Source organism: Takifugu flavidus, chromosome 19, assembly GCF_003711565.1.
Source record: "Takifugu flavidus isolate HTHZ2018 chromosome 19, ASM371156v2, whole genome shotgun sequence".
NCBI lineage: Eukaryota > Metazoa > Chordata > Actinopteri > Tetraodontiformes > Tetraodontidae > Takifugu > Takifugu flavidus.
The window spans coordinates 914,315-940,559 of record NC_079538.1 but is presented as its reverse complement, the minus strand read 5'-3'; the positions used below and the strand labels follow the sequence as shown (position 1 = coordinate 940,559).

The following is a 26,245-nucleotide window of genomic DNA, read 5'->3' as shown; positions in this document are numbered from 1 at the left end:
TGTAAACTAAATTAGTGATGAATTAGTACACATTTTATACAATGATACCACTACTAATACTACTACTAAATATTAACATTATTAATAATATTATTACTACTACTATTAATAAGAATAATATTACTACTACCACTAATAATAATAACATCACCACCAACAACAATAATAATAATATCATCAACAACAACAACAATAATAATAATAGTTGTTTTCAGCCTGATGACTCTGTTAACGTCGAGTATAGCTGCACTGAAGGAATGCAGGCAGTGAATTACATGCATAATTGCGACTTAATAAGCATAAATCAATGCATGACTGACATAACAGGAAGCATGGAAAGAGAGACTGGTTTGTTATAATTAATAAATAAATTGTTTTCACCCATGTCTCAATGGCACTGATATAACACTGGGCAGTTAGACTTTGAATTTCAAGAATAACTGTTCTCTGAGGAAATCTGTTTTCACAGCAGACTTAATGAGTATCCCAAAGCAGCACCTAAATCTGTGGCAAAAACTGATTTTTAAAATATGACCATGGCACAATTCCTGGAGTTTTGCTTCAAAATTTTCAATGGCAGCCGCCAGTCATGGAATTTCAGAGTAATCTGTTTTGACCTCTAACCTAACTGGGTCACTTCAGTTATTGACATTTCAAGTACGTTTAACAACGTTATTTGTAATTGAATTCGTATATTTTTAAACCAAGTGATCGTCAAAGTATCCTAAAAGGTTTTGTTTTGAAAGTACCAAGCGGAAAAGCTGACTATTCCGCTCGCATCACGCGGGCTTTACATACGGTCGGGTCTTGGCGCGCGCTCCGCGTGTATAAATAGAGGGCTACGGAGGACGGAGGGAGCTCAGATGTTGCTGATGCTGCCCACAGGTGGGAGCAAGTTGCAACTCCGTCACAGGAATATTCCCGTTTTGTTCTCCGCCCGGGAACGAAAACTAGAAGTAGAACTGGTTCTTTTCTCGCAGGAACGGTGCGTTTGTGGCAAGAAAGTCCGCTCGGGATGTGGGACGACCGATGATTGAGCAGGTCAGTGACGACAAAACGATGTATGTATTTCGACATTTTAACTCCATGTGTCTATCTAAGGAATATTTAATGGCGTAAAATGTCATACAGGAATTGGTTTTATCAAGTCAAAAAGAACTCAAAACAACCAGCTTTAAAACTGAATGTGGCTTTGTTCTGTCCACCCTTTTAAAATAAGCATTTTTATCCGACTCTTGCAAACGTAAGTTTAAACGCAGCCTGCGGAGTCACGGGAGGAGTTCTGCGGTGTGCTTCGTTTGGTTTGCTTGTCGCTCGCCATAAAAGCTTCTTCACCAACTTTATTAAAATATTTGCTCCTTTTTGGAAGCCAAAGTTACCGAGTCGGTTCATCCAGGTGTTTCCATCCCTCTGGGTGTCTTCAAAGAGCACAAGTCCAGTTGCTTTGGAGGGAAGATCGCAGCAGCTGCCGCTCGACCGATGCAGATATTATTTACATAAAGGTACTTTGGATCAATATACAGCAATACACGTAAAAATAAAATTCCTCTTTTGCTACTAGCAAAAGCCAATATTTCTAGTTTACAATTGAACTTTATTTGAATGGACTAAAACCCCATATTAGTGCAAAAATACTGTTAATTATTATATCACTAACAACAACAAAAACAATAATAATAGTAATAATAACAATTATTATATCTTCCTAGTTATTTATATCAATATGACTATTATTATTATTATTATTATTATTATTATTATTATTATTATTGTACTTGATAATCTGGTCTGTTTTTGCTCTTTTGTTTTCTAATTGTTTCCCCGTGTGATACCTTATTTTAAAGTTTCACTCTAATTCTGAGTTACTAATTGTAACTGGGGAATTAACAACCAGAAAAACCCTGAAAAAAGGCGCAACATCCCAAACCCGTCTGTATAAAAGTGCCCCAGTGAGAGATTTAAATCTCTACGGGCAGATTGTCTGTGCACGCTCGCTCACCTTTGACCTTTATCTTTGATTCAGCAACCGCCAGAACGAGCCCGTCCTGCGGTGGGCTGACTCCTCAGGGTGGAAGACCCACAGGATCAGAATGTGATCAGGAAAACTAAAATCAATTGTAAAGTGGACGGGCACCCAGTGGAGGTGACATGTTGTCGTCTGAGAACCTGTGAAAATTTTTGAACAAGGTGTCGTGAATTTTTTGGAGGTATCAGACTGGCTGAAGTTGTAGTCGTGTAACCTGGAGAAGATGAAGGTCTGGAAGACTTTCTCCAAGTTACTGACGTTGTTTTAGTCTAGACGTTGCATGACCGATGCGATAGAGATTAATGGATGGGCTGACCATTTAGACTTCAGTTTTTAGTCCTGCCAAGGAGCACTGTGCTATATGTTGTGTAGAAAAGCCTCAGATCGGCTTCCGTAACTTTGAGCCCTTTATCACACTCTTGAAACACGAGTACGCTTACGGTTTGTGGAGGTGAGCTCACTTAAAGGTGACAGTTCTTCAGCAAAAACCAACAAAAGGGGAAAAAAGGGTGTCTTGCGATACATTCTAATCTAGATGACAATGAAATCTATATGATGTTATGAAAGTTTCATTCTGGACTGCTTCAGAACGTGGTCAATGTCTTACGCTCACTTTTCAGGGACACCAGCAGCCTTGAGGGAGCTCTTTATCACCGGCTCAGTCTTCGTTCCATCCTACATCCACTTATCACATGTATGTAAAGATTGTAGTCCTTGTTATCAGCAATCACCATCAGGGCCTTTGAAGACTCACATATACGTGATAAAGTCTATATGCAGGTATAGTCTGTGCAACAACCACCTTATTTAATAGAGATAATGTTATTACCACAAGGAAATGAGTGAAATCATAGATTAGATGCAGTCAGGCCTATTTATCAAGGGATGCAACGTTTTAATGGGTTTCGCCATCGAGGCGTTTGTGGTGTCAAAGTTTGCAAAATACAGAACATGTAATTACTGTGTGTTGTGGAGTCTCTTCAGAGTCTCATGTTTGATCTTTCTTTAATATTCAGCAACATGCCTGCAGACAGCTTCTGTTTTACCAAATCACTGAACCGTGCAGTGCTGTGGAATAATAAATATATATAAAAATACAGACTTCTTATGGTCATACACCAGTTACAGCTTTACCATGCTTAATAAAATCTGCTAATTCCTCTTGCAGTGACACTGTTTCATATCACGACAATAACAATAATAAGATTTATCAGTGCATTTCTTTCCTTTTCTCTGTGGTTCAGACCTTGGAAGCAATGCAGCCATTTTAGGTGTCGCCATGTAGAAATGTAGCTACACGTGTCTAAACCTGTGGAACAACTTCACCCCTTTTTTAAAACTAATATAAACAAGTGATAAAGAATTCATATTAGATTACCATACTGTATATCCTGTATACATCATATACAGGATGATGCCAAATTGTTTCATCCAATTCCAGTTATCCAATCTCTCCAATAACACAGCTGCAAGTACATAATGAATTATATTCATTTCACAATCACCCTGGAAGTTGTTAAGCCACGTGTGCAAAACGGTTCTTTCCATGCATTGCTGCAGGCACTCTCGTATGTATATGTGTCTGTGTGTATACCGGTATGTATATTTGAGTATATATGTGTGTGTGTGTGTGTGTGTGTGTGCGCGCGCGCATCGTCCTGCACACTTGCTTGTTGTGCATGTGCTCTTAGCTGCGCTCCAGGTTAAAGCATCTAATTCTTTATTAGGCTTTGATGGTCCTCACCAGCAGAGGAATTTTGCTGTGTAGACAAGGAAATAGAAACAGAAAAGGGAAATAGATACAGGAAAGTCTCTTCAGAGACAGCGGAACCCTTGATTCACATAAAGAAAGACAAAGAATAAATAACCTGGACTGAAGCTAAAGAATGCTCCTGCACAGGATTCTACAGCAGTGTTGGATCGATACATCCCCAAGAGTATCAGGGAAAAAAACATTCCTACATTCCTCTTCTGTGCTCCAGTCAGTTGAGGTAAGAATATGTTCAATAGGCTTGTAGTTTTCAAGTGCCCATCTATTGAAGTTTAGTTGTTAATATGCAAATAAATTTTGTCCGCACAAACATACTGTACCACAGGAATATTCTGGGATTTTTCCGATTGCTCTGGGATCTGTAGTCAGAGATTCTGCTGGATTAAGGTTGGGACGTGGCCTGAATGTATATGAGGAGTGCGCTGAGAATAGGTTTTGTGCAAATATGGGATCTGTGGGGACGCTGACAACCCTGGTGTCACTGGTGACCCGCAGGACTCTGTGCTGCCCACCCACATTAGAACGCAGCCTCCTGAGTGACAGTTTACCATCTGTCATGGAATAAGACCAGAAACTTCCCGTCGGTTTGGAAGTCATACATGAAAATAAATGTGATACATAAACCCCACATCGGTCACAGCTCCTCCCAAATGTGTTGCTTCTAAAGTCGATCTTGGCTTCAGAGAATTCAACTGGACTTTGTTTTTTGATCCCGGCACATTTCCAGCAGGTCTTCTGAATGCCTGCACAAGTCGCAAGTTTCCGTAGAAACGCTTCAGTGAAGGGTCGCAGTCGTCCAGGTCCATCAGCGGCTAACAGGCTCAATTCTCTTGAGCCAAGACTCTCCTCGTCCTTCGCCGACATGTTTCTCAAATCACATTTTTATTGGTATTCAGCTGGATGGAACAAACACTCGTGAAGCTGCGCTCTGTGCTCACAGTGACAGTAAGGGAGCCCGATGCAACCTTGCTATTATTGTGTGATCAATGGATCGGATCCAAAAAGTCCTGGACCCATGCAACACTGGCTTTCTGATGGCAACCTCGGTGCTTGTGATCTTGTCAATTATTGCACCAAAGCGTTGTTGTTTGTAATTGTAATTGTAGAAAGTCCTCTTAACTACTCCTAGTTTTGGGCATGTTTGGTCTGCTTTCCGTCTGTGAAAGAAGAATTCACTGTTTGGCTCTTTTCTTTGACTCCTCAGGAAGTTCCGATGGAAGTGATGGAGAACGAGACCTGGACGCACTCTTCATACGTTCCTCATTACCTCCTCCGAGGTGACCCATTTGCCTCCAGACTCTCCAAGGAAGCTGATATTGTAGCAGCCTTATACATCTGTATCATAGGTCAGTGAATGGAAATCCTGCATTGTGGTTTAATTTGTGCTCTTAGAGAGAAACCAGCTGTGTTTGCACTGTAAACCCTTAATGCTAATGTGGTCTGTTCCTGAAGACCTCCAGGAGGAAATACCTCATCACAGTGATTTTAACACCTCCAGGGTTTAATTTACTCAACAGAGAATAATAATCAGACACCGACGTGCTTAGAATAGCAATTACACTGTAAAAAAAAAAGGTCAGAAATTACATTTGAAACCCTGCAGTTGTTGCTCCAATAGACTCGTGTCCATGAAAACACAGCTTTTAGGGCCAGAGAGCTAATCTAGTGAGTCAGAACTGCACTCATTAAAAAAATGACCGAGTTTCAAGACTTTGTGCTGACTTGTGCTTAAGTGAATGTTACTGTTAGGATGTGGTTGCTAGGTTACGTGAAGTGACAGGTGGGTATCAGCTTGTGTTATAGTTGTCATCTGACTGATGATGCCTTTGGTACAGGAGAGCTGAGGATCAAAAGGATCACAGATGGGTAATGTGTAAATGATAGAAAAGAATTGGAGCCCCCAGACACAGCTGGGGGACACCACTGTAAGAGGTAACGGTAAAGGGCTGTTGTGTGTGGTAGCCTCAGGGGGCATCTGCAGCCTCCAGGACCCTCCACTGGGTCCAACGGACGGCAACAGTGTAGCAGCATGACTGCTATCTGCTGTCTGAACAGGAGCAGCTCTGCAGGAGTCCTACAAAATGGCGTCCAGGAGTCCACCTCTATGCATGCTGTGGAAAACCTTGTGCTGCCTGCAGCATCCCCAGCATGACTGGTGTGGTGGCAGTGAAGGACGGTTGAGGAAGGCCTATCTTTAAAGGGCTGTCCACACCTCCAGGAGCCATCCAAAGGTACCTGGCTCGGCTGGTGCTGAGAAGAACTCGTCACACCCTTTTCCACGATGGCGCAGCGCCGATGTGGATGATGGTGATGACATTCATCAGAGGATGTAGGGCGCACATATCATCTCAACATCTAATTGCTGCTCCTGGATTCTGAGTACGATTCTGAATCCATTGTTTTCTAAAATGGAATTTTTTGCCAGTGTTTTCTTGACAGCACAGCCAGCGAGGTGTGAGGTGAGAGCGCTGCATGAAAGCTCGTGTAGAACGCTGCAGCTAAGTGGAGGATAAATGTGGTGAGTCCAATCTGCTGCCATCAGAAGACCATTTGTGACTACTATTTGTGTGCCATCATGTGGATAAATACAGGAACTAAATGTTTCTGGGAAATTTAAAAAAAATCTTTTTAGAATAATTGATATTTAGCTATGGAGGTAAAAAAGAAAAGCTCACAAATTGATAAATTGGAGTGAGTATATATGAGAGGAAAGTGTTAAGAACAGTCACCTATGCAAAATAGTGTTCCCTTGAATTACAGACTTTATGAAATTAGAATAATAAATGTTTATATCAAAATGGCTTCCTTATTGTTCAGTATGTGGAGGTGGTGCAGATACTTTACCGTTAGACCTGTTTAATCAAAAGAAGTGGCAGAATGTGGAGTCCAATAGGGTCATTGGATACCAGGTCATGATGGGTTAAATGGACTTTATTGGGTTGTTAATTGCACATGAAAGAGGTGGTGATCAGGGTTCTTGATGTTTGAGAATGAGATGGAATGGAGCAGATTACTTTTAATTTACAGTAAATTAACACTGATCTAAACTAGATTATTGTCAGAAATGGGATTGTGCTCAACTGAACAGACAACAGGAGTCACACAACGGAGAATCAAGCCAAACTGGTGTGTGTGTGTGTGCGTGTGTGTGATCAAAACCTGCGCAAACATGTGAATGATCAAAAGTGTGTCCATGTGGCGCTGGTGTCCTTAAATGTGGTTGTAGAAAAGGGATGAATGAATGAACGGCAGGATTAAGTTTAGGTAGTGAATAAAATGCTGCTGGAATACTGGGAACTGATTTAGGAATATAATGGATCCCAGGAGTTGGGATCTACAGACTTCGGATCAATAGGATTTAGGATTTCTGACCTACTCGACAGTGTAAAGATAATGTGTTAATCATATTGTAGCAAATGTACGGTAGAATGGCTGGAAGAGGCTGTGAAAGCAGACAAATCAAAATTAAAGTAAAGAGCGATTAGCAAGTATTGAAATAGAGGAATGGCTGTGTTTTTAAACTGCGGAAGAAACACAAGGTTCAGGAGTAGTCACATCCACTTCGGCCCTCATAACAGTCTCGTCTTTGTCTCATCAGAAATAAATCATTATTTTATCTGGAGTTTGCTGATTTTGGAGCCGCCTGGGGAAAAATGGGTCATGGCGAATATTCAGGGATCAATTATAGGCTGAGAAACTAGTTTTATAACATTTTTTTTGTTGGATGATTCACTTGAGATGAATCAATTCCAACACTGTAGGTAGTGCACGTACATCCCATATTAACAAACAGTGAGTTAAACGCCTCCAAAGTGCAGAATTCATCATCACCTCATCTGCATTGGCTCAAAAGAGCAAAAGTGTTTGAGCTTAAGAAGAAACACGTCGGCCGACAGTCTTAATGATCCTAATTACCTTGAAGGAGCTTAATTATCAACACAACAGTCGTCTGTTAACAGTGTCTCAGCCGAATCTCACACTGGGACACACATTACACATCACACTCACACTGCTGTCTTGCTGGGATCACCCACTCTAGGCACACACACACACACACACACACACACAAGCAGCAAGTATGCATCATAATGAATTATCAATATCAATATTTGCATTGTCTTACTTTTTAAAATAAAAGTGGCTGATTATTGTGCTTAGATGTCCGTGAGGATTCTAACTAACTTTAGTCATTAAAATCTCTGTCAGTGATCATTTTTGAGCGTTTGAGGAAGAAATGAGAAACTGTGGTGATATAAATGAAACCAAAAAGAAGCTCTACCTATGCTTTAAATATTATTCAGCAGATCATGTGCGTGCCTGGAAATGAGGACCAATACAGTACTCTCATTGTCTCACTTATCGGTTTAATTAGCCACTTTTCCTTCTGGTGGCCACTGAGTATTGGAAAAGAATCTGGGTTAGTCAGAAGAAAATATAATTCTGCAGCAAAAACCTCGGGAATGAGAAGCAGCTGACGGGCCAGAATGTACAGTTGGACATTTAAACATTTTTGCTGTCAAATATTTGCTGTAAACATTTGTCACATGTCAATTTACACATTGCATTCCACCAGAGATGTTTCTTCCCTGGACAGATATAATCTTGGATCTTTGTAGAGGCCAGGAAAAAAAGGCCTTTACGCTGTCCTTTTTCTTTAATTTTGCTTTTTTTGTGCCACATTCAGCATATTAGATCAGATCAGTCAGTACAGGAGAGGTCATGTGTAGCTATTAAAAAAAACAAACATGTAAAACAAAATTCTCACCATACAAACAGCAGCATGACTAATGATTTCTTCCAGATCCCTGCATCGGTCAGGGCCAGTTCTTTATTGTTTCATTGGTTTTTGAAGGTTACGGATGCTGGGGAACTGCTGTTGCATGTTTGGAGAGAAAAGCAGCTCTCTGTGCAGAAGCTGTGCTCATTTCAAGTCTCACGTGTTCTTCACGCTGCTGCAGAGCAAAACAAATTCACAATAACTGTATTGAAACCACTACAGCTGTCAACAAAGGTCATTAAGTTACCATTTTCTAGTGCACTCACTGTCATGAAGAAGGTTAACAGCCTGTTTTATGGTTAAGAAAATCTCAATATCATCAGCAATCCTCAAGTAAAAGAATTTAGGAACCACTTTAACTTTAACTCTCATTTAGAGTCTAAATGAGCTACTTAGATCAATCATTTACAAATGATTAGAAAAGACAAGGAGCTATGTGTGGTGTTATATTTTATAAATGGGCCAAGAGGTTACTCGACAGATTCTATGGAGCTCTTTACATTGTCTTTTAATCGTAATCCTAGCGTGTAGCATAGATGGCGCGATATCTTTAAGTGGTGGGCTGAGGGGTTCGTAAAGATCAATAGGTCAGTTGCAGCCTGCAGACACATGACTGAGTGTGAGTGTGAGAACACAGCAGGACATCAAAACAGATGAAGTGTAGATGATATCTGGCCTAACATGAGGGCAGGAGGGCATCAAGGAGCACCCTACTGGTGATCGCTGGAGCTTTAGTGGCCTCAGGGTGCTCCAATATTTAATATTAACATTTTAATGTATTTTTTTGGGGGGGGGGTGCATGGCAGCAATGGGGCACCTACTTCCTCTAAGGTGAGTATCCTAACGAGGCTTCATGCAGTTCTATCGCTACTAAAGTAACTCCGGCCATTTTAGCCAAATCTGGAGGTCTCGTTCATTTTATATGCATCTTCAACTTAAGACTCCCCTCCCCCCTTTTGCCATGGGACCCAGTATTTTCTGGCAACATGCACCTGGACCCCCTCTTCCCATTCTCTGCTACGATGGGGTCGGATCATTATTATCAGGCAGTTACTAGCATGTTGCTAGGTAAACAATGTAACCGGTAGTTTGTTAGTCTCCTCCTCTTTTTCATGATTAAGATATGGATTATTGATTTATGAAGGACATCTGGGACCTGGAAGGGGGAATAGATCCATCCATCCATCCATCCATCCATCCATCCATCCATCCATCCATCCATCCATCCATCCATCCATCCATCCATCCATCCAGTGTGCCAGTGATTGTGATGCAGCGTTTGGTGGATTACGGTTGCTAACCCCTTATGTGACGGCTGCTCTGTGTTTATTTACAGCTACACGGTGATAGCGGCTGCTGTCTAAGACTCTCTCTGTCTTCCAGGATTAATGTCTGCCACGGGAAATGGCTACGTCCTTTATATGACCTTCAAACGAAAGACCAAGCTCAAGCCTCCGGAGCTCATGACGCTGAACCTAGCCATCTTTGACTTTGGCATCTCAGGTATGGGATCAATCGTGCACAAATGAGCGAAGGGGTGTCCCAGTTCTCCGTAGGGCTAACTGATCTTGCTAAGCGTCAGGGCTACACAGCCCTTGGAATGAAGACAAACAAGACCTTACTTGAAATGAAGGGGTAGAGAATTTTTTCCCACTACACCGCGCCCACTGACGTGATGCTGCAGTGTGGGCAGATGAAGGAAGTATGTCACTGTAATTGATCCTCAGGCACTGCACACGAATATTTAGCCATTTTAAATTGTTAGTTATATTTTAAAATCATCTGCAGCTAATAAAAGCTACACCGATTGCAAATTCACTGCACTGTAACAGCCAACGTCGTAGTTGTCTCTAAGCGGCGTCCAAGGCAAGGGTAGTGGAAGGGGAAGGATAAAAAGAAGAACTGGGAGTCGTCTGGATTTATAGTGACTCAATATTTCAAGGCAACTGAGGGAGGCAGAGCAGGAATTCAGATTGAAAGCTCCAGGTCAACTATTTGGAAGCTTATAAGAGACTAAACAGAGGACCAAGTCAGAAAGTACAACTTGAGAGTGGCATTTGGAACCCCCCCAGTGCTGGGCTGAATGAGGAATTTGTCCATCCACTGAAGCGCACACAGGTTTGCTGCACAGGAAATGTTTGGAGAACAAAAGATGAGAGAGGCGGCACCCTGGGGAGGGGGTAGACAGAGGACTTGTGAATCTTTGTCTTGCATGTTCAATCCCTCATCACATTCTGTGATAAACATCCCTGAATATCCCGTGGATCCAGACTCCAAATATAATTGTGCTGGATTTGTGGACACGTGTGGTGAGACCTCAGTAAGATGGTATAGATGTGGGACTTTAGCTTTGCCCTTGCCTCAACATGCTAGGGCCATATTCTCTGTGTTTCAGGCTTCAATCATCCCTTTTTCACAGATGACTTATTTCAGACTTATTTTCACTGATTTATTTGACATCAGGGGAATCCTTTGACCTTTACAGTGTTACAGTATATGTTCACTCTGTCACTGCTTTACACATGACATTACAAGAAACTTTTCCACATATAAAGGTCACTTCAATCATTGAGACGGTTAAATAAAGCTCCCGTAGCTCTGGAGGACTTAAGTAATAGACCCAAGTCATGTAGGTTATGAATAATATAAGCAGATAGATTCAGAGATTCATCTTGTCTCATCAGTGCTACCGTGTGCTTCCTGTTATTGATATTTAATTATTCAGTAACATATCTGTCCTTTCTTTGTGAATATTTTTCTCTTTTGTGCAAAGAGAGAATAGAAAATAAACTGGAAGTCAATCAAGCATGTCAGTGCCACCATAAATGCTCTCCTTACACAGTTTTCAAGCAGGGTTTGGGCAGCCAAAATCATTGTTTACCTCACGAAAACAGTCTTTTGCAGCCTCACCACAAAAGATCCTCACCGGTTTGATATTGTTTTTTTAATATCAGTATTTTAAGTGTTGTTCATTTTAAACAGTTTCTCTGCAATCCTGAAATGTATTATTCTTTAAAAAAAAATTGTATTCATTATTTTGAAAAAACCTTCTTGAGTCTCAGTTCTTGTTTGTCTTGCACGATATTACACACTCCAAAAGGCTCTTGAGCCCTGCAAATTGCAGCTTTGACCAGACTGTTGTGGTCTCTCCCTCTGCAGAGACAGATATGCTGTCTTCACCTAGCAAATTATTCACGCTTTGTCTTACACACACTCATAATCTTGCATGTACACCACTATACTCACACACTCGCTATTCTATTACCCAAGTATGAGAGTACTGTATACAGTCATGTGTGTGTGAGGCAGTATAGTCATGAGTTGGCTGTAGTACTGTGTGTGTGTGTGTGTGTGTGTGTGTGTGTGTGCGCGTGCGTGCGTGCGTGTGTGTGAGGTTTGACTTTATTGAAATAGCTAAACTAATGACACTATATTGCTACTACAACAACCAGACAAACCAGTTTCTCTGATGGCCTGTGGCCTACGTATTTAGGACTTAGTATTGTCCTTAAGTTGCTCATCTCAGAATGAAAATGTGACTTTTCTGAAAAGTGTTTGAAATTAAATAAAAACCAAAAAGGAACTGATAATTTAGTGACTACACTCTCATATGTGCAAGTGAAAGGAGCAAAATAGTGAGTGTGTGAGGATGTCGGTGTATATGCAAGATTAGTGTGTTGAACACACACGGCGTCTTCCATAAAACGATATTGTCTAAAGCTGATGCAATCAGACAGAAAAGGCTTTGATTCCTGGTAATCATGAGCCAAAAGAACAGTTTAAGACATCCACAAATTATGTCTTGAACGAGCTCTAACTAATGGCTCATGACTGGACTTTTTTTCTGCTTTATGTCGTTCTTATTTTTTGTTTAAATGAAGAAAGATATATAGCTGTAAACCCATATGTGCACCGGGACGAGAGATGAGATATATAGCTGTCAAAGGTTGATGCTAACCGTGAGCCACATCACAACCAATAACCTTTCAATACCTAATCACTCAGAATCCACATCAGCTCTGCATTCAGAGATATTTTTAGAATGAGTCTTTATGTGCGCCTTTTGTGAATGGCCATTATAATCCTATTATGCTGACAAGGGTGTTTTAGAGAATCTCAATCAATCAGAATCTGACTCAAGGTAGTGACCTTTGACCTCAGTATCCATTCAATATCCATTTAAGCCCCCCCACCCCCCTCCATCCTTGTGTGGGTCTGTGTATGTTCCCTCAGCAAAACAAAATTGTTTCACTAAAATAGCAGATTTCCAGTGTTTTCAACATAATTACACTGATAAAGTTCACATAAAAAAAGAATACTGGGACCCAGGAAATCAGCATGCTGACATATGAGCGTAAATCAGATTTCTCCACCAGTGCCGAGTCCACACTGAGCTAATTATGGCGACTGTTTGAAAGGGTTTTTTGATGTGTTGAGCGGTCAACGGTTAAAGATGGTTTGGTTTTGTCTGAATATGCCAGCAACTGCTTGTGCTTGAAGCCTTTTTAGGAGGAAATATCAGTATTTAGTTAATTATATAGGACTGAATTTAGATTCCCTTCCCAGACCCCTGGAAATAGCAAAATAAGGAACCTGGTTAAGGAAACAGGCCTGGCCCTATTTTTAATGTTGGCAAATGCTGCCAGTGATTGCTAATTGATCCAGGACTTTGATGGATCCTTTTGCTGCTGCGGGCTTTTAAGATTTCTGCATTTCATACTGGTCAGGTGATTCCTGTGTTTGACCCTCTGCTGGCATTCAGATGATTCGGTGGTGATTTTTCTTTCTAATATCAGCCCTCTGAGGGTGATAAATACTAAGCAGGATCCTACTTCTCAGGAAATGCCTTATTTACATCTGCCTGTCACACACAGACGTAATGCCCTCGGCCCATTTTATCAACAGCAACGACACCGTGTGTGTTTGCCAGCCCAGTCTATAGCTAGCTTTATTGCATCACTATAGTAGGTGGTTTTCTTTTTCATGTGTAGCTACTGATGTCTGGCGTGCAGTCTGGCAACTGGGAGGAGGAAGAAGAGTTAATCATAATGACAGATATCGTTCAGATGAACCCTGTGGAGCCAGTTCAAAACAGATTTATCACAAAGTGTAATTCACAAAATTGTAACTAATACGAGATAATACCATCTGCTACAGCGCCGTAATCCTCTTGAGTCCTGTTCTAGGTGAGCTGACGATAGGCAAAGACAAACTTTACAATGAAGGTTGGAAAAAACTGATGAATATGGCTGCAATCATCTAACATTTTACCCTTTTCAAGCTAGAAGAGGTGATTATCTGCTTTGGGATGATCCAGAAGACACACCTGCTTGATCAAAACCATTCATCAACATATGACTACTGTCCATTACTGAGATGAGACCCGATCAGATAAAAGAGGTCGGCTAATCATTTGAGTGATGCCTTCCAAAGACCATCTGTTTGGGTCATGACCTTTCACCTTGATCAGTCACTCAACAAAATATTCTCATCTTCTTAACTGCTTTATCTCTTTCAGGGTCACGGGGAGGGCACACAATGGGTGAAGGCAGGTCCCCCTCCTGAATGAGTCCCCAGTTTATCGCAGGGTCCTAAATGAGCATTTGTGGGTTCGGTACCTTGCTCAAGGGCACCTCGGTGGTGCTCTGAAGTTGTCCTGGCACAGTCCCCTACTACCAGAACACCTTCCATGTTTTGTCTGTGCTGGAGCTCGAACCAAGAGCCCTGCGCCCGACAAACTGAATATTGAACTATTAGAGAGGCCTTGAGAGATGTGAAACTTTAAGGATCTGTTCCTGGATTTTTTTATTAGGGATCAAGAGATGTGACCATTGCTGCTGATAGTTATCATATTTACAGCATTGACTTTGCTGGGTTTCAGCTTCACCTTCAGAGTCATAAAGAGTCACAGATCTGTGCATCTCTAATGTCAGCAGAAAGTATACGAGAGTCTGGAACTTTGACAGGTAAAAATGGCTTTTTACAGCTCACAAATAGAACAAAGTTTTGCCCAGAGCTGAAAGGAGAAGCCCTCATTAAATTTCCTCTGCGAAGGTTTGTACAGAACCTTGTTTGACTGAAGTCTTGGCTGAAATATGAATCATGATGTTTTGGCTTTTTTTTCTGTGCCTGTGCCCCACCTGCTGCAGTTAAAATTAACAGAGAACAGCCCCTGTTTGGTTGGCCGAGCGCATCGTTTCTGTTCCTGTTGTCATCTGCAAACGTGTGATCCCGTTGAGTATCCAAACAGCTTCGGATAGAATGTTTTAATTCACTAATTCCAGGTGAAACTGAATTCGTTCTGCGACTGAAGCATTATTTATTTTGAGTCCCCCTTCTGTCCACTTTCTAGATGTTTTCAAGCAATGATGTAATGTCCCTAATGTCCCCTGAGAAGAGCATGCCCCCGCTTTCCTTTTTTGAATCAGAAGAAATCGGAGACAGGCTTTTCTCACGGGACAGTAGTCGGGACATTCCTTTTAACTTTTTTCTGGCTGTCACAATAAAATGCTAATATTAAAAGGGCACTTTATGCCATTAGCAGAGGAACATGTTCTGAGCCAGGTTTCTTCATCAGCAACAAATAATTATGGCTGTCATCATGTGTCAGGTTTCCCTACACTTTTCTTGTTGGGTGAATGTTAATTTCCATCCAAGATGAGTAAAGATTGGTCCTCTTCTGTCCTCTTCCTCCCCCCTCTTCCCATTCTCCTATCCATCCACCCAGTGACAGGAAAGCCATTCTTCATTGTGTCCAGCCTGTCACACCGCTGGTTGTTTGGCTGGGAGGGCTGCCGTTTCTACGGCTGGGCGGGGTTCTTCTTTGGCTGTGGGAGCCTCATCACGATGACGGTGGTCAGTCTGGACCGGTATCTGAAGATCTGCCATCTCCGATATGGTAGGTCGTGTAATTAATGTGTGTTGTTAATCATATACAGTTTTACTTTAAATGTTGCACCAACCTGTTAAATCCCATGACTACAGTTTTTCTCTCCTTTCCCATGATCCCAGGTACGTGGCTAAAGCGCCACCATGCTTTCCTCTGCTTAGCCTCCGTGTGGGCGTACGCAGCGTTCTGGGCCACCATGCCCCTGGTCGGCTGGGGCAGCTACGCCCCAGAGCCTTTTGGCACCTCTTGCACATTAGACTGGTGGCTGGCCCAGGCCTCTGTGTCGGGCCAGAGCTTTGTCATGGCCATCCTTTTCTTCTGCCTCATCCTCCCCACCGGCATCATCGTCTTCTCCTACGTCATGATCATCTTCAAAGTGAAATCCTCCGCAAAGGAGATTTCCCACTTTGACGCCCGCATCAGGAACAGCCACGACCTAGAAATCAAACTCACAAAGGTGGGTTGAGAGGGTAAAGGTGAGGTGAAAAGTAGAGTGAGAGAAATAAGACGACGGGCCCTACTGAGGGGGACAAACGGGTGACTTGTGTCCCATCCTAGGTGGCGATGCTGATCTGTGCAGGCTTCCTGATCGCCTGGATTCCTTATGCAGTGGTATCGGTGGTATCTGCGTTCGGAGAGCCAGACTCTGTGCCTATCCCAGTCTCTGTCATCCCGACACTGCTGGCCAAGTCCTCGGCCATGTACAACCCCATCATTTACCAGGTGGTGGACGTGAAGACATCTTGCACTAATTTCTCCTGCTGCAAAGCCCTGAAGGAACGCATCCATTTTAGAAAGTCAAGGTAAACAATCCAGTAATGTTCACTGGGTGTATTTTTGATCCTTTCTTTTGTGTCACACACGTAGGGAATTTATTCCAAATATACCTGACAGGTTTCCACGCTGTACTTCCGTCTTCATGTTGTCTGGCTTTGTTTCTTGTTTGTTTCCTTTTCACTCTTATATGGCTTTTTTTTTTGCAAACTTCCTGTTTCCCCCGGGTGTGATATCATGGTATCTCATACATGACTTTGCGCCTTGTCTCTGGGACGTACTAAAAGTCATGTTAGTTTGATGATGTCAGGTTTGACTGACGTGCTGATGTGATGTTTGATCACTGTCCTGTGTTGTGTGACGCCCCTGATGTGCGGGAGCCTCTTAGTTTGTATTTTGTGTTGTGTTTATCCTCGCTGCCCAGTTGAGCGGTTAATTTCTTCTTCTTTTCTGTCCCTCTCTTTGACTAAAGTCGCTCTCGCAGGATGTTGTTACAACTGACAGTTTGTTCATGATGGGATGCTCTGTTGTCTATTGTAGTAATTGGGCTGTGTGAGTGAGGTTTCTGTAGTTTTTTTATTTTTATCCTGCCATTGTTGTGCAAATGGATGGGGTGGTTTCTTTATCATGGGTGGATTTAGTTTGTCCATGGCGATAAAGTGGTCTTTTATCTTCTGCGTGTGCCTTGGTTTGACTTTTTCTAGTATGTTCTTGACGAAGGGCTTCCGCAGGGTTGGCCGGCAGTGCTCGGGTGCAGATGTAATCCCTACATAATTGTCGCCAGCCGGTCCCTCACAGCAAAGCCTTCCTTCTGTTTGTATGTGACGTTACGGAATTGCAAGTAAGTGGATGTGGCGACAAAGCGCAGCAGCTGGGAGATGTTTGTGTGTGATTTGTAATGCGGCTTCGACCGGGGTGAGCAACGATTTCTCTCAATATGAATATCTCATTTTCATTCACTTTCATGTTCTTTAGTTCTTTTGTATTTTCACAGTGCTGGTCTGTGCTCCCTAGGAGGGGTTTCAAAATCTCTGCGAGGGATTTGGAGATGTTTTGTGTTACTGAACAGATACTGTCAACTGTGGGATTTAGCAGAGCTCCAGGTTTGTGTGTTTTTGTTGTGCCATAGATCCAGGGGTGATGCTAGTGCAGTTGGGATGAGGGGATTCTATGTTTGTCCATTTTATTGTCGTTAAATCGCGACTTAAGCATCGTCTTGAGCTTTATTTGGGACTTGTGTGTTTCATTCTCAGAGCATGTCTTTCATTTGTTTTTCATATTATCATGTGTGGAGTAGGATTGTGTTATTGTGTAACGGTCTGTTTTGTCTCTTCCCTTGGCCATTAGGTGTTTCATTTGGGAACGTGTCACCCTTTTTTTACGTACTCACCCTCATGGATGCTGTACAGGTGTTGTTTTAATGCTTCCTTGGTTCCTTTATTGAAGGAGAATCGATCGTTCAAACTCCTCCAATTTGTGTTGGAATTGCGTTTCCAGGTTATTGATTTTGTATGTTGTGCATCACGGTGTTGACCAAAGCCACCCTCAACCTGTTGCGGTTGGTTCCTCGGTCAGGTTCAGATCTGGTTCAAATCAAATCAAATCAAATCGAATCAAATCAAATCAAATCAATCAAATCAAATCAAATCAAATCAAATCAAATCAATCTTTATTTATATAGCGTCTTATACAATCAAAATTGTTTCAAGGCGCTTTCCAGAATCCCAGGGCCTAACCCCAGACAAGCAACAGTGGCAAGGAAAAACTCCCCTTTAACAGGAAGAAACCTTGAGCAGGACCAGGCTCATGTAGGGGGACCCTCCTGCTGATGGCCGGCTGGGTAAAGAGAGAGGAGAGGAGAGGAGAGGAGAGGAGAGGAGAGGAGAGGAGAGGAGAGGAGAGGAGAGGAGAGGAGAGGCACAGAAACACACACAAAAATACACTATACAACGTGTCAGTGGGGCCGGAGGTCATCATGCAGCTCCGAAAGGCGGTGAAAAACTACAAGGAGAAAAACTACACAGGAATCATCATAACTAGTCTGCTTGATGAGGAGGAGGAAAGGAGAGGAAAGGAGAGGAGAGGAAACCATGACCCAGTGGGGTGACAGAGGCCTGTCAGGTGATCATGTTTCTGGACGCCGGCAGCCTTGGCCTATAGCAGCATAGCTAGAATGTGACCTAATGATTAGACAACCCCCTAAGTATGATAATTTGTCTATCTATGATAGTAACTGGAAATACAAAATTAACAACAATAAGCTTTTTCAAAGAGGTAGGTTTTAAGTCTGATCTTAAAAGTAGCAATGGAGTCAGCTCCCGTACCTGGACAGGGAGCTGGTTCCATAGCAGGGGGGCCTGGTAGCTAAATGCTCGGCCCCCCATTCTGAGAGCGGAGCGGTCTATTGGGCTGGTAAGGTGTCACTAGCTCCTCCAGGTAGGAGGGAGCTAGGCCTCTGAGGACCTTGTAGGTCAAAAGAAGGGTTTTAAAAATTATTCTAAATTTAACGGGCAGCCAATGAAGAGACGCCAGTAAAGGAGTTATGTGATCTCTTTTGTCAATACCTGTCAGAACTCTGGCTGCAGCATTTTGGATCAGCTGAAGGCTTCTTAAAGAGTTGTTTGGACACCCTGATAATAAAGAATTACAATAGTCCAGCCTGGAAGTAACAAATGCATGGACTAACTTTTCAGCATCAGGCCGTGTCAGTAGCTTCCTGATCTTTGAGATGTTCCTCAGGTGAAAAAAGGCACTTCTAGAGACTGTTTTAATGTGTGAGTTGAAGGAGAGATTTTGATCAAAAGTTACTCCTAGATTCCTCACAGAGAGACTAGATGTTAATGAGATACCATCTAGAGCAGGGGTGGGGAACCCTTTTCATATCGAGGGCCATTTCAATTTTTATAAAGTCCTCCGAGGGCCATACTATTATGAACACATACCCAGGGATGCAAAAAAAAAAAAAAAGTCTATAACCACTGTGTTACTAAGTCTCATGATTGCTGCATTTGAGTTTGAATTATTTATTTAGCACACATGCATATAAAATCACCAAAAAAATAGAATAAAATGACAAGTAAAATATGTTTTCATGATCATACAAAACAATAAAAAGAGGTGCAGAGTTGAGGCAAGAGACCCGTAAGGGCCTGTTCGAGGCCTCTACTCACAAAAACTGCAATACAACAAGATAATCAAGAAAATAAATGAAGAAAGATAGACAATAATAATAACAACAACAACTAGAAAGCACTCGGAGAGCGCAGACCTCCGCCAAGCGCAACAATTCTGGCATATTGTGATTTCCACCATAAATATTAGTCCCACATATACTTTGACTACATATTTAGATTCCTTGACCATAAAAACATACCGTTAGCCACTGGAATCATAACAATATATGTCTTAGTTCAGTAGTTATTCACGAAAACAAATTCACGCTTTGAAACAATTTTACTTTGTCCGGTGCGATCGCCTCAGCGGCGGCTACGAGGCACGTTCACGAACTCTCCTTCAGCGTGAGGTTTCAGCTTCGTGGCTATTAATTCACTCACCACAAAACTTGCACGCGTAATATTCGGTACATGGTCGTGTGAAAGCTGCTTGTTGAGCCTCCAAACTCCGGCGAAGAGCGTTAATTTTATCCAAACTCATCTGTCCTTTCAACTCATAGAGTTTAGCGTGTTTCGCTAGGCATTATTCGTCCGTGTCAATCAGTCCAGCCCACTACGTACATCACATGCTGTGTTCACTGATCCTGACCTTGACTCGGACATAACATAACCGTCTGTTTTATCTCAGAAAACGGGAAAATATTTCATCTTGTTACGAAAGAAATTTCATGATACGAAAGGCAAAAATACGCTACCGCTGCTACTCGCAGCTCGCGGAGTTTAGCGAACGGTCCCACTGTATAAGTGCACATATAAAATCTAAAAATCTTATTGCGTTGCGGGCCGGTAGAAATGGTCTCGTAGGCCGTATACGGCCCGGAGGCCGGAGGTTCCCCACCCCTGATCTAGAGTGATCATGTGATCTAATCTATCCCTGAGAGGTTCAGGACCAAACACCATGACCTCAATTTTTCCTGAGTTAAGGAGGAGGAAATTTGAAGACATCCAGGACTTTATGTCTTTAAGACAGGTCTGAAGCTTCACTAACTTCTCTGTCTCCTCTGGTTTCATGGATAAATAAAGCTGAGTGTCATCAGCATAACAATGAAAATTTATCCCCTGCTGCCGATTAATGTTCCCTAAGGGAAGCATGTACAAGGTGAAAAGGATTGGTCCAAGTACAGAACCTTTAGGAACCCCATGGCTAACCCTACTGTATGAGGAGTGAACACCATGGACATGAGCAAACTGGTATCTGTCAGATAAATATGATCTAAACCAGTTTAGTGCTGTCCCTTTAATCCCAATCACATGTTCCAGTCTCTATAACAGGATGCTGTGATCAACTGTATTAAAAGCAGCACTGAGATCCAGCAGAACCAGCATAGAGGCCAGTCCATGATCTGAAGCTATGAGAAGATCATTAGTAACTTTAAGAAGTGCCATTTCTGTGCTGTGATGAGCTCTAAAGCCTGACTGAAACATCTCAAACAGGCTGTTCCTCTGCAGGTGCTCCAGTAACTGAGTCACCACCACCTTCTCAAGAACTTTAGAGATAAAAGGAAGGTTGGATATCGGCCTATGATTTGCTAATACGTCAGGATCCAGTGATGGTTTTTTAAGCAACGGCTTAATCACTGCCACCTTGTAGGACCGGGGTACATAACCTGTCACTAAAGAACCATTGATCTGGTCCAGGATAGAACTGCCTATCACTGGTAAAACATCCTTCAACAGGTGTGTTGGGATGGGATCTAAAAGACACGTGGTGGTCTTGGATTTCTGAATTAGCGAAGACGCCTCAGAAAAATATATAGGGCTGAAGTAGTTTAAGGGCTCGTTGGAGAACCTGTATGTTCCCACAGTCAGCACATCTGGTGATGATCCAGTTTTTGGGATGGCCTGGTTAGCTTTTTCTCTGATAGCTAGAACTTTATCAGTGAAGAAGCTCATGAAGTCTTCTGGTTCTTGATATTTAGGCTGGTTGGTATAATTCCTTCATCACGGCAGCAGAGATTCAAACATTTTTGTTTCTTGCGTTTTGACACATGATTCTCCAACACATTAACATAGTAATCCAACAATGGTCATTACGCTTATTTTCTTCAGTAGCTTTTACTTCTCTTCCTTCGTGTCAGATGTTTGGGTAATTTGTTTCCACATACCTGACATGTTTCAAAGGTCCTGTATTCAACAGTGGGTTAAGGGCAGTGAACAAACATCTATCAACACCCCAGTCACACATTACATAAAACAGACAAGATTTAGTATGTCCCAAAGACAAAATAGAACACAAAAATGTGTCTCTTGTACGTGGATGAAACAGGGTGTTCACTAAATACACAAGAACATCAAACAGAATATGAACAGGAGGTGAACAAAAGACAGACAAGGTCAGGGAAACAATAAGTGCTACAAGAAAACATGAAAAACAGCAATCGCTACAAACAAGACAACCACATCACCTGGAAATGCTCAAATCCATCCGTACAGATACTAGACACCAACACTGGATCGTGGAAGCGTAGTAACTTAGAAACCACATATATCCAGGGCTGGTGGGCACGAGTGACAGGCCGACAGCACCTCAGCAACCATCAGCTGCTGCACACATCCCATTTCCTCTTAGTGACACCTCTGATGAAGGCGGAAGTACACCGGCGAAACCGGTGTTTCTATGTGTCCTCGTGTTTGTTAGATTTGACCAAAACGACAGATTTTATCTTTATTGGGGTCTCCTGACAGGCCTTTGTCACCCCACTGGGTCATGGTTTCCTCTTCCTCCTCTCCTCTCTCCTCTCCTCTCTCTCCTCTCCTCTCTCTCCTCTCCTCTCCTCTCCTCTCCTCTCCTCTCCTCTCTTCTCTCTTTACCCAGCCAGCCATCAGCAGGAGGGTCCCCCTACATGAGCCTGGTCCTGCTCAAGGTTTCTTCCTGTTAAAGGGGAGTTTTTCCTTGCCACTGTTGCTTGTTGGGGGTTAGGCCCTGGGATTCTGTAAAGCGCCTTGAAACAATTCTGATTGTAAAAGACGCTATATAAATAAAGATTGATTGATTGGTCTCCCACTGATGTTGTCCTTCCTGTTTTCATGTCCTTACAGGCTCTACACCATCTCTGGCTCTTTAAGGGACCCCTTACCACCCAAAGAAGCTCATATTGAGATGTGAGACATTGAGACTCTCCTACTGTGGACGTTTTGCCTCTGCCTCTCCCTCTACATGACCCTCCCCCACGTGATCACGCTCCGCTGCTCATGTGTTGTTGGTGGTCTTACAGCTTGTGTTTGAAGCCACCCTGGAACATCCAGAATTCCCAGAGACTTCTCCTTGTGCCCTGGAGTCATCTTTAGTGTGGATAAACATGATTGTTCTGTGTTGTGCTCCACTTTGTTCTCCAGTATCACAGACACACTGTCTCACATGTGCTACTGATTAATTGTTGTTGTACAACTTGAATCAGAATTGAGCGTTCTATGACTTAAAGACACGTGTAAATCCAGATATGTGAAGCTGCTACACAAATATTGCATTTATTTTTGATTTTGTGGTTGTCTGTGAAGCCCAAAGACACCTTTAAGTGTGTGTAGAAGTTGTAGTCTTTTGTATGCTCACACTTGTGTTTCACACAGAAGACACCAAATCGCTGCTGCACACCAGATGTTAATCAGCAAGCAAGACACTTAAGGATAGAATTTACAGGGTAATGACCTTCCATGGTCCAAGTAAGAATGAGCCCACCCTCTGTGCAGTAGTACAGTGCACGGGCAACAGTATAGAGGCTACACAGTGCACTACAGTGAAGGGTAATCAGGTCCTAAATCAAATCAAATCAAAATCAATCTTTATTTTTATAGCGTCTTTTACAATCAAAATTGTTTCAAGGCGCTTTCCAGAATCCCAGGGCCTAACCCCAGACAAGCAACAGTGGCAAGGAAAAACTCCCCTTTAACAGGAAGAAACCTTGAGCAGGACCAGGCTCTTGTAGGGGGACCCTCCTGCTGATGGCTGGCTGGGTAGAGAGAGAGGAGAGGAGAGGAGAGGAGAAGGAGAAGGAGAGGAGAAGGAGAGGAGAGGAGAGGAGAGGAGAGGCACAGAGCACAGGAACACACACAAAAATACACTATTTATGCAAAACGCCGGCTGAGTGGGTCAGCAAGGCCGGAGGTCATCACGCAGCTCCGAAGGCGGCGATACCTGTAAATGAAGAAGAAGAAAAACTACACCAGAATCAGCATGACTAGTCTACTTGATGAGGAGAGGAGAGGAGAGGAAACCATGACCCAGTGGGGTGACAGAGGCCTGCCAGGTGATCATGTTTCTGGACCCCGGCAGCCTTGACCTATAACAGCATAGCTAAGATGTGACCTAATGATTAGACGACCCCCTAAGTATGATAATTTTTCTATCTATGATAGTAACTGGAACTACAGAATTAACAATAAGCTTTTTCAGAGGTAGGTTTTAAGTCTGATCTTAAAGGTAGCGATGGAGTCAGCCTCCCGTACCTGGACAGGGAGCTGGTTCCATAGCAGGGGGGCCTGGTAGCTAAATGCTCGGCCCCCCATTCTACTCCTAGAGACTCTGGGAACCACAAGTAGACCAGCATTCTGAGAGCGGAGCGGTCTATTGGGCTGATAAGGTATCACTAGCTCCTCCAGGTAGGATGGAGCTAGGCCTCTGAGGACCTTGTAGGTCAAAAGAAGGGTTTTAAAAATTATTCTAAATTTAACAGGCAGCCAATGAAGAGACGCCAGTACAGGAGTTATGTGATCTCTTTTGTCAATACCTGTCAGAACTCTGGCTGCAGCATTTTGGATCAGCTGAAGGCTTCTTAAAGAGTTGTTTGGACACCCTGATAATAAAGAATTACAATAGTCCAGCCTGGAAGTAACAAATGCATGGACTAACTTTTCAGCATCAGGCCGTGTCAGTAGCTTCCTGATCTTTGTGATGTTCCTCAGATGAAAAAAGGCACTTCTAGAGACTGTTTTAATGTGTGAGTTGAAGGAGAGATATTGATCAAAAGTTACTCCTAGATTCCTCACAGAGACTAGATGTTAATGAGATACCATCTAGAGTGATCATGTGATCTAATCTATCCCTGAGAGGTTCAGGACCAAACACCATGACCTCAGTTTTTCCTGAGTTAAGGAGGAGGAAATTTGAAGACATCCAGGACTTTATGTCTTTAAGACAGGTCTGAAGCTTCACTAACTTCTCTGTCTCCTCTGAAGCACGTACAAGATAAAATGGATTAGTCCAAGTACAGAACCTTGTGGAATTCCATGGCTAACCCTACTGTATGAGGAGGAAACGCCATGGACATGAGCAAACTGGTATCTATCAGATAAATACGATCTAAACCAGTCTAGTGCTGTCCCTTAAACCCCAATCACATGTTCCAGTCTCTGTAACAGGATGCTGTGATCAACTGCATCAAAAGCAGCACTGAGGTCCAGCAGAACCAGCAGAGACCAGTCCATGATCTGAAGCTATAAGAAGATCATTAGTAACTTTAAGAAGTGCTGTTTCTGTGCGGTGGTGAGCTCTAAAGCCTGAATCAAACATCTCAAACAGGCTGTTCCTCTGCAGGTGCTCCAGTAACTGAGTCACCACCACCTTCTCTAGAATTTTAGAGATAAACGGAAGGTTGGATATTGGCCTGTAATTTGCTAATACGTCAGGATCCAGTGATGTTTTTTATAAATAGACTATAAATGTAAACGCTTAGTTATTCTGGTTATTCTAACTTCCAAAGCTACAGCTGCAGCCACTGGTGCGGGAACACTCAGCGTGCTGAAGCAAAGAGGAACAGCTGATCTTAAACACTGAGCTAAACATTGAGGTCTGCGAAACGTCACTCGTGCTTTGTATTGACAGATTCACTATTTGCTCACTGCTTTATCAAAATGCCAAAATCGTCACACAGTTTCACATTAGAACATTTGGGTTCAGTTGCCACAGAGTCGTGATAGAAGAACCTGATGCAGGCGCTGCTCTGGGTTGGCTTTTTGCCCTCTGAAGCCTGAAGGATTCCACCCTGGAGTTTAGACGTAGCGCTGCAAGTTGTTTTCCACTATAAACTGTTGTTGATCTCCATTAGAAATAAGTTGTTGATGTTACCTTTCATGTTCTCTTCAGGTCTGTTCTGACCTGGTTCAAGTTAGAATTATTAAATGACTACAACTTACATATTTTTAGTGGAACAAGGCTCGGTGATGAACAACTACACTACAAAGCAGGTTTTAAACACTTTAGGCATTAAGTGCGTTCAGCAGTGCATTAAAAAATCAAATCATCTTTATTTATACAGCATCTGTTACAACCAAAGCTCTTTCTAGGCGCTTTCCAGAATCCCAGGGCCTGACCCACAATGAGCAACAGTGACAGGAAAAACTCCCCTTTATCTGGAAGAAACCTTGAGCAGGACCAGGCTCATGTAGGGGGACCCTCCTGCTGATGGCTGGAGGGTCAGGTAGAGGAGAGAATATGCATCATTAATGCAAATACATTAATTACACTGAGCTATCAATACTAGAGCTGATTGGGTCAGTAGGGTCAGAGGGCAAGAGGTCTGGAGATTGTGATAGAGGAGAGGGGAGGAGAGAAAGGAAGAAAAGGAGGGGAGAGGATGGGAGAAGAGGAATATGAGAGGAGCCTTTTGCCACGGTAACTCATGGATCCTGGTAGTCTGGCCCTGGACTGGTCTCCCAGCCTTTGAATTCAACAGAAGACTTGAGGGTCCCTTACTTGTCTATTACATATCCACATCCAGAGGTTCAATCCTAACTTGGAGTTATCTGATTGTAGCCGTCACGGCAACTCAGCACTCCATTTAAATGGTCTGAAAATGACTGACAATGTTTTACCAATAAAAGTGCACAATCATGAAACTGA

At 42.7% G+C, this 26,245-nt stretch overlaps 1 protein-coding gene across 2 annotated transcripts; it reads left to right on the top strand.

The window, feature by feature from the left end:
* The first annotated feature begins 839 nt into the window (after positions 1 to 839).
* On the top strand, positions 840 to 26,245 carry opn5 (opsin 5). 2 transcript variants are annotated; one of them, XM_057017528.1, is made up of 7 exons: positions 840 to 1,041; positions 5,002 to 5,143; positions 9,958 to 10,077; positions 15,302 to 15,472; positions 15,586 to 15,920; positions 16,022 to 16,266; positions 22,450 to 26,245. In XM_057017528.1, the coding sequence occupies exons 1-7, from the start codon at positions 1,030 to 1,032 to the stop codon at positions 22,514 to 22,516; spliced, it is 1,092 nt and encodes a 363-aa protein (XP_056873508.1). In that variant the 5' UTR covers positions 840 to 1,029; the 3' UTR covers positions 22,517 to 26,245. The 2 variants fall into 2 exon arrangements, with proteins under 2 accessions (XP_056873508.1, XP_056873509.1); XM_057017529.1 differs by lacking the exons at positions 840 to 1,041; positions 5,002 to 5,143 and adding an exon at positions 5,179 to 6,315.

Bases quoted from the DNA above. Each gene is read 5' to 3' on its own strand.
- opn5 (XM_057017528.1), top strand. The intron at 15,473-15,585 runs GTAGGTCGTGTA...CCATGATCCCAG, and splicing joins GATCTGCCATCTCCGATATG to GTACGTGGCTAAAGCGCCAC. The intron at 15,921-16,021 runs GTGGGTTGAGAG...GTCCCATCCTAG, and splicing joins TAGAAATCAAACTCACAAAG to GTGGCGATGCTGATCTGTGC.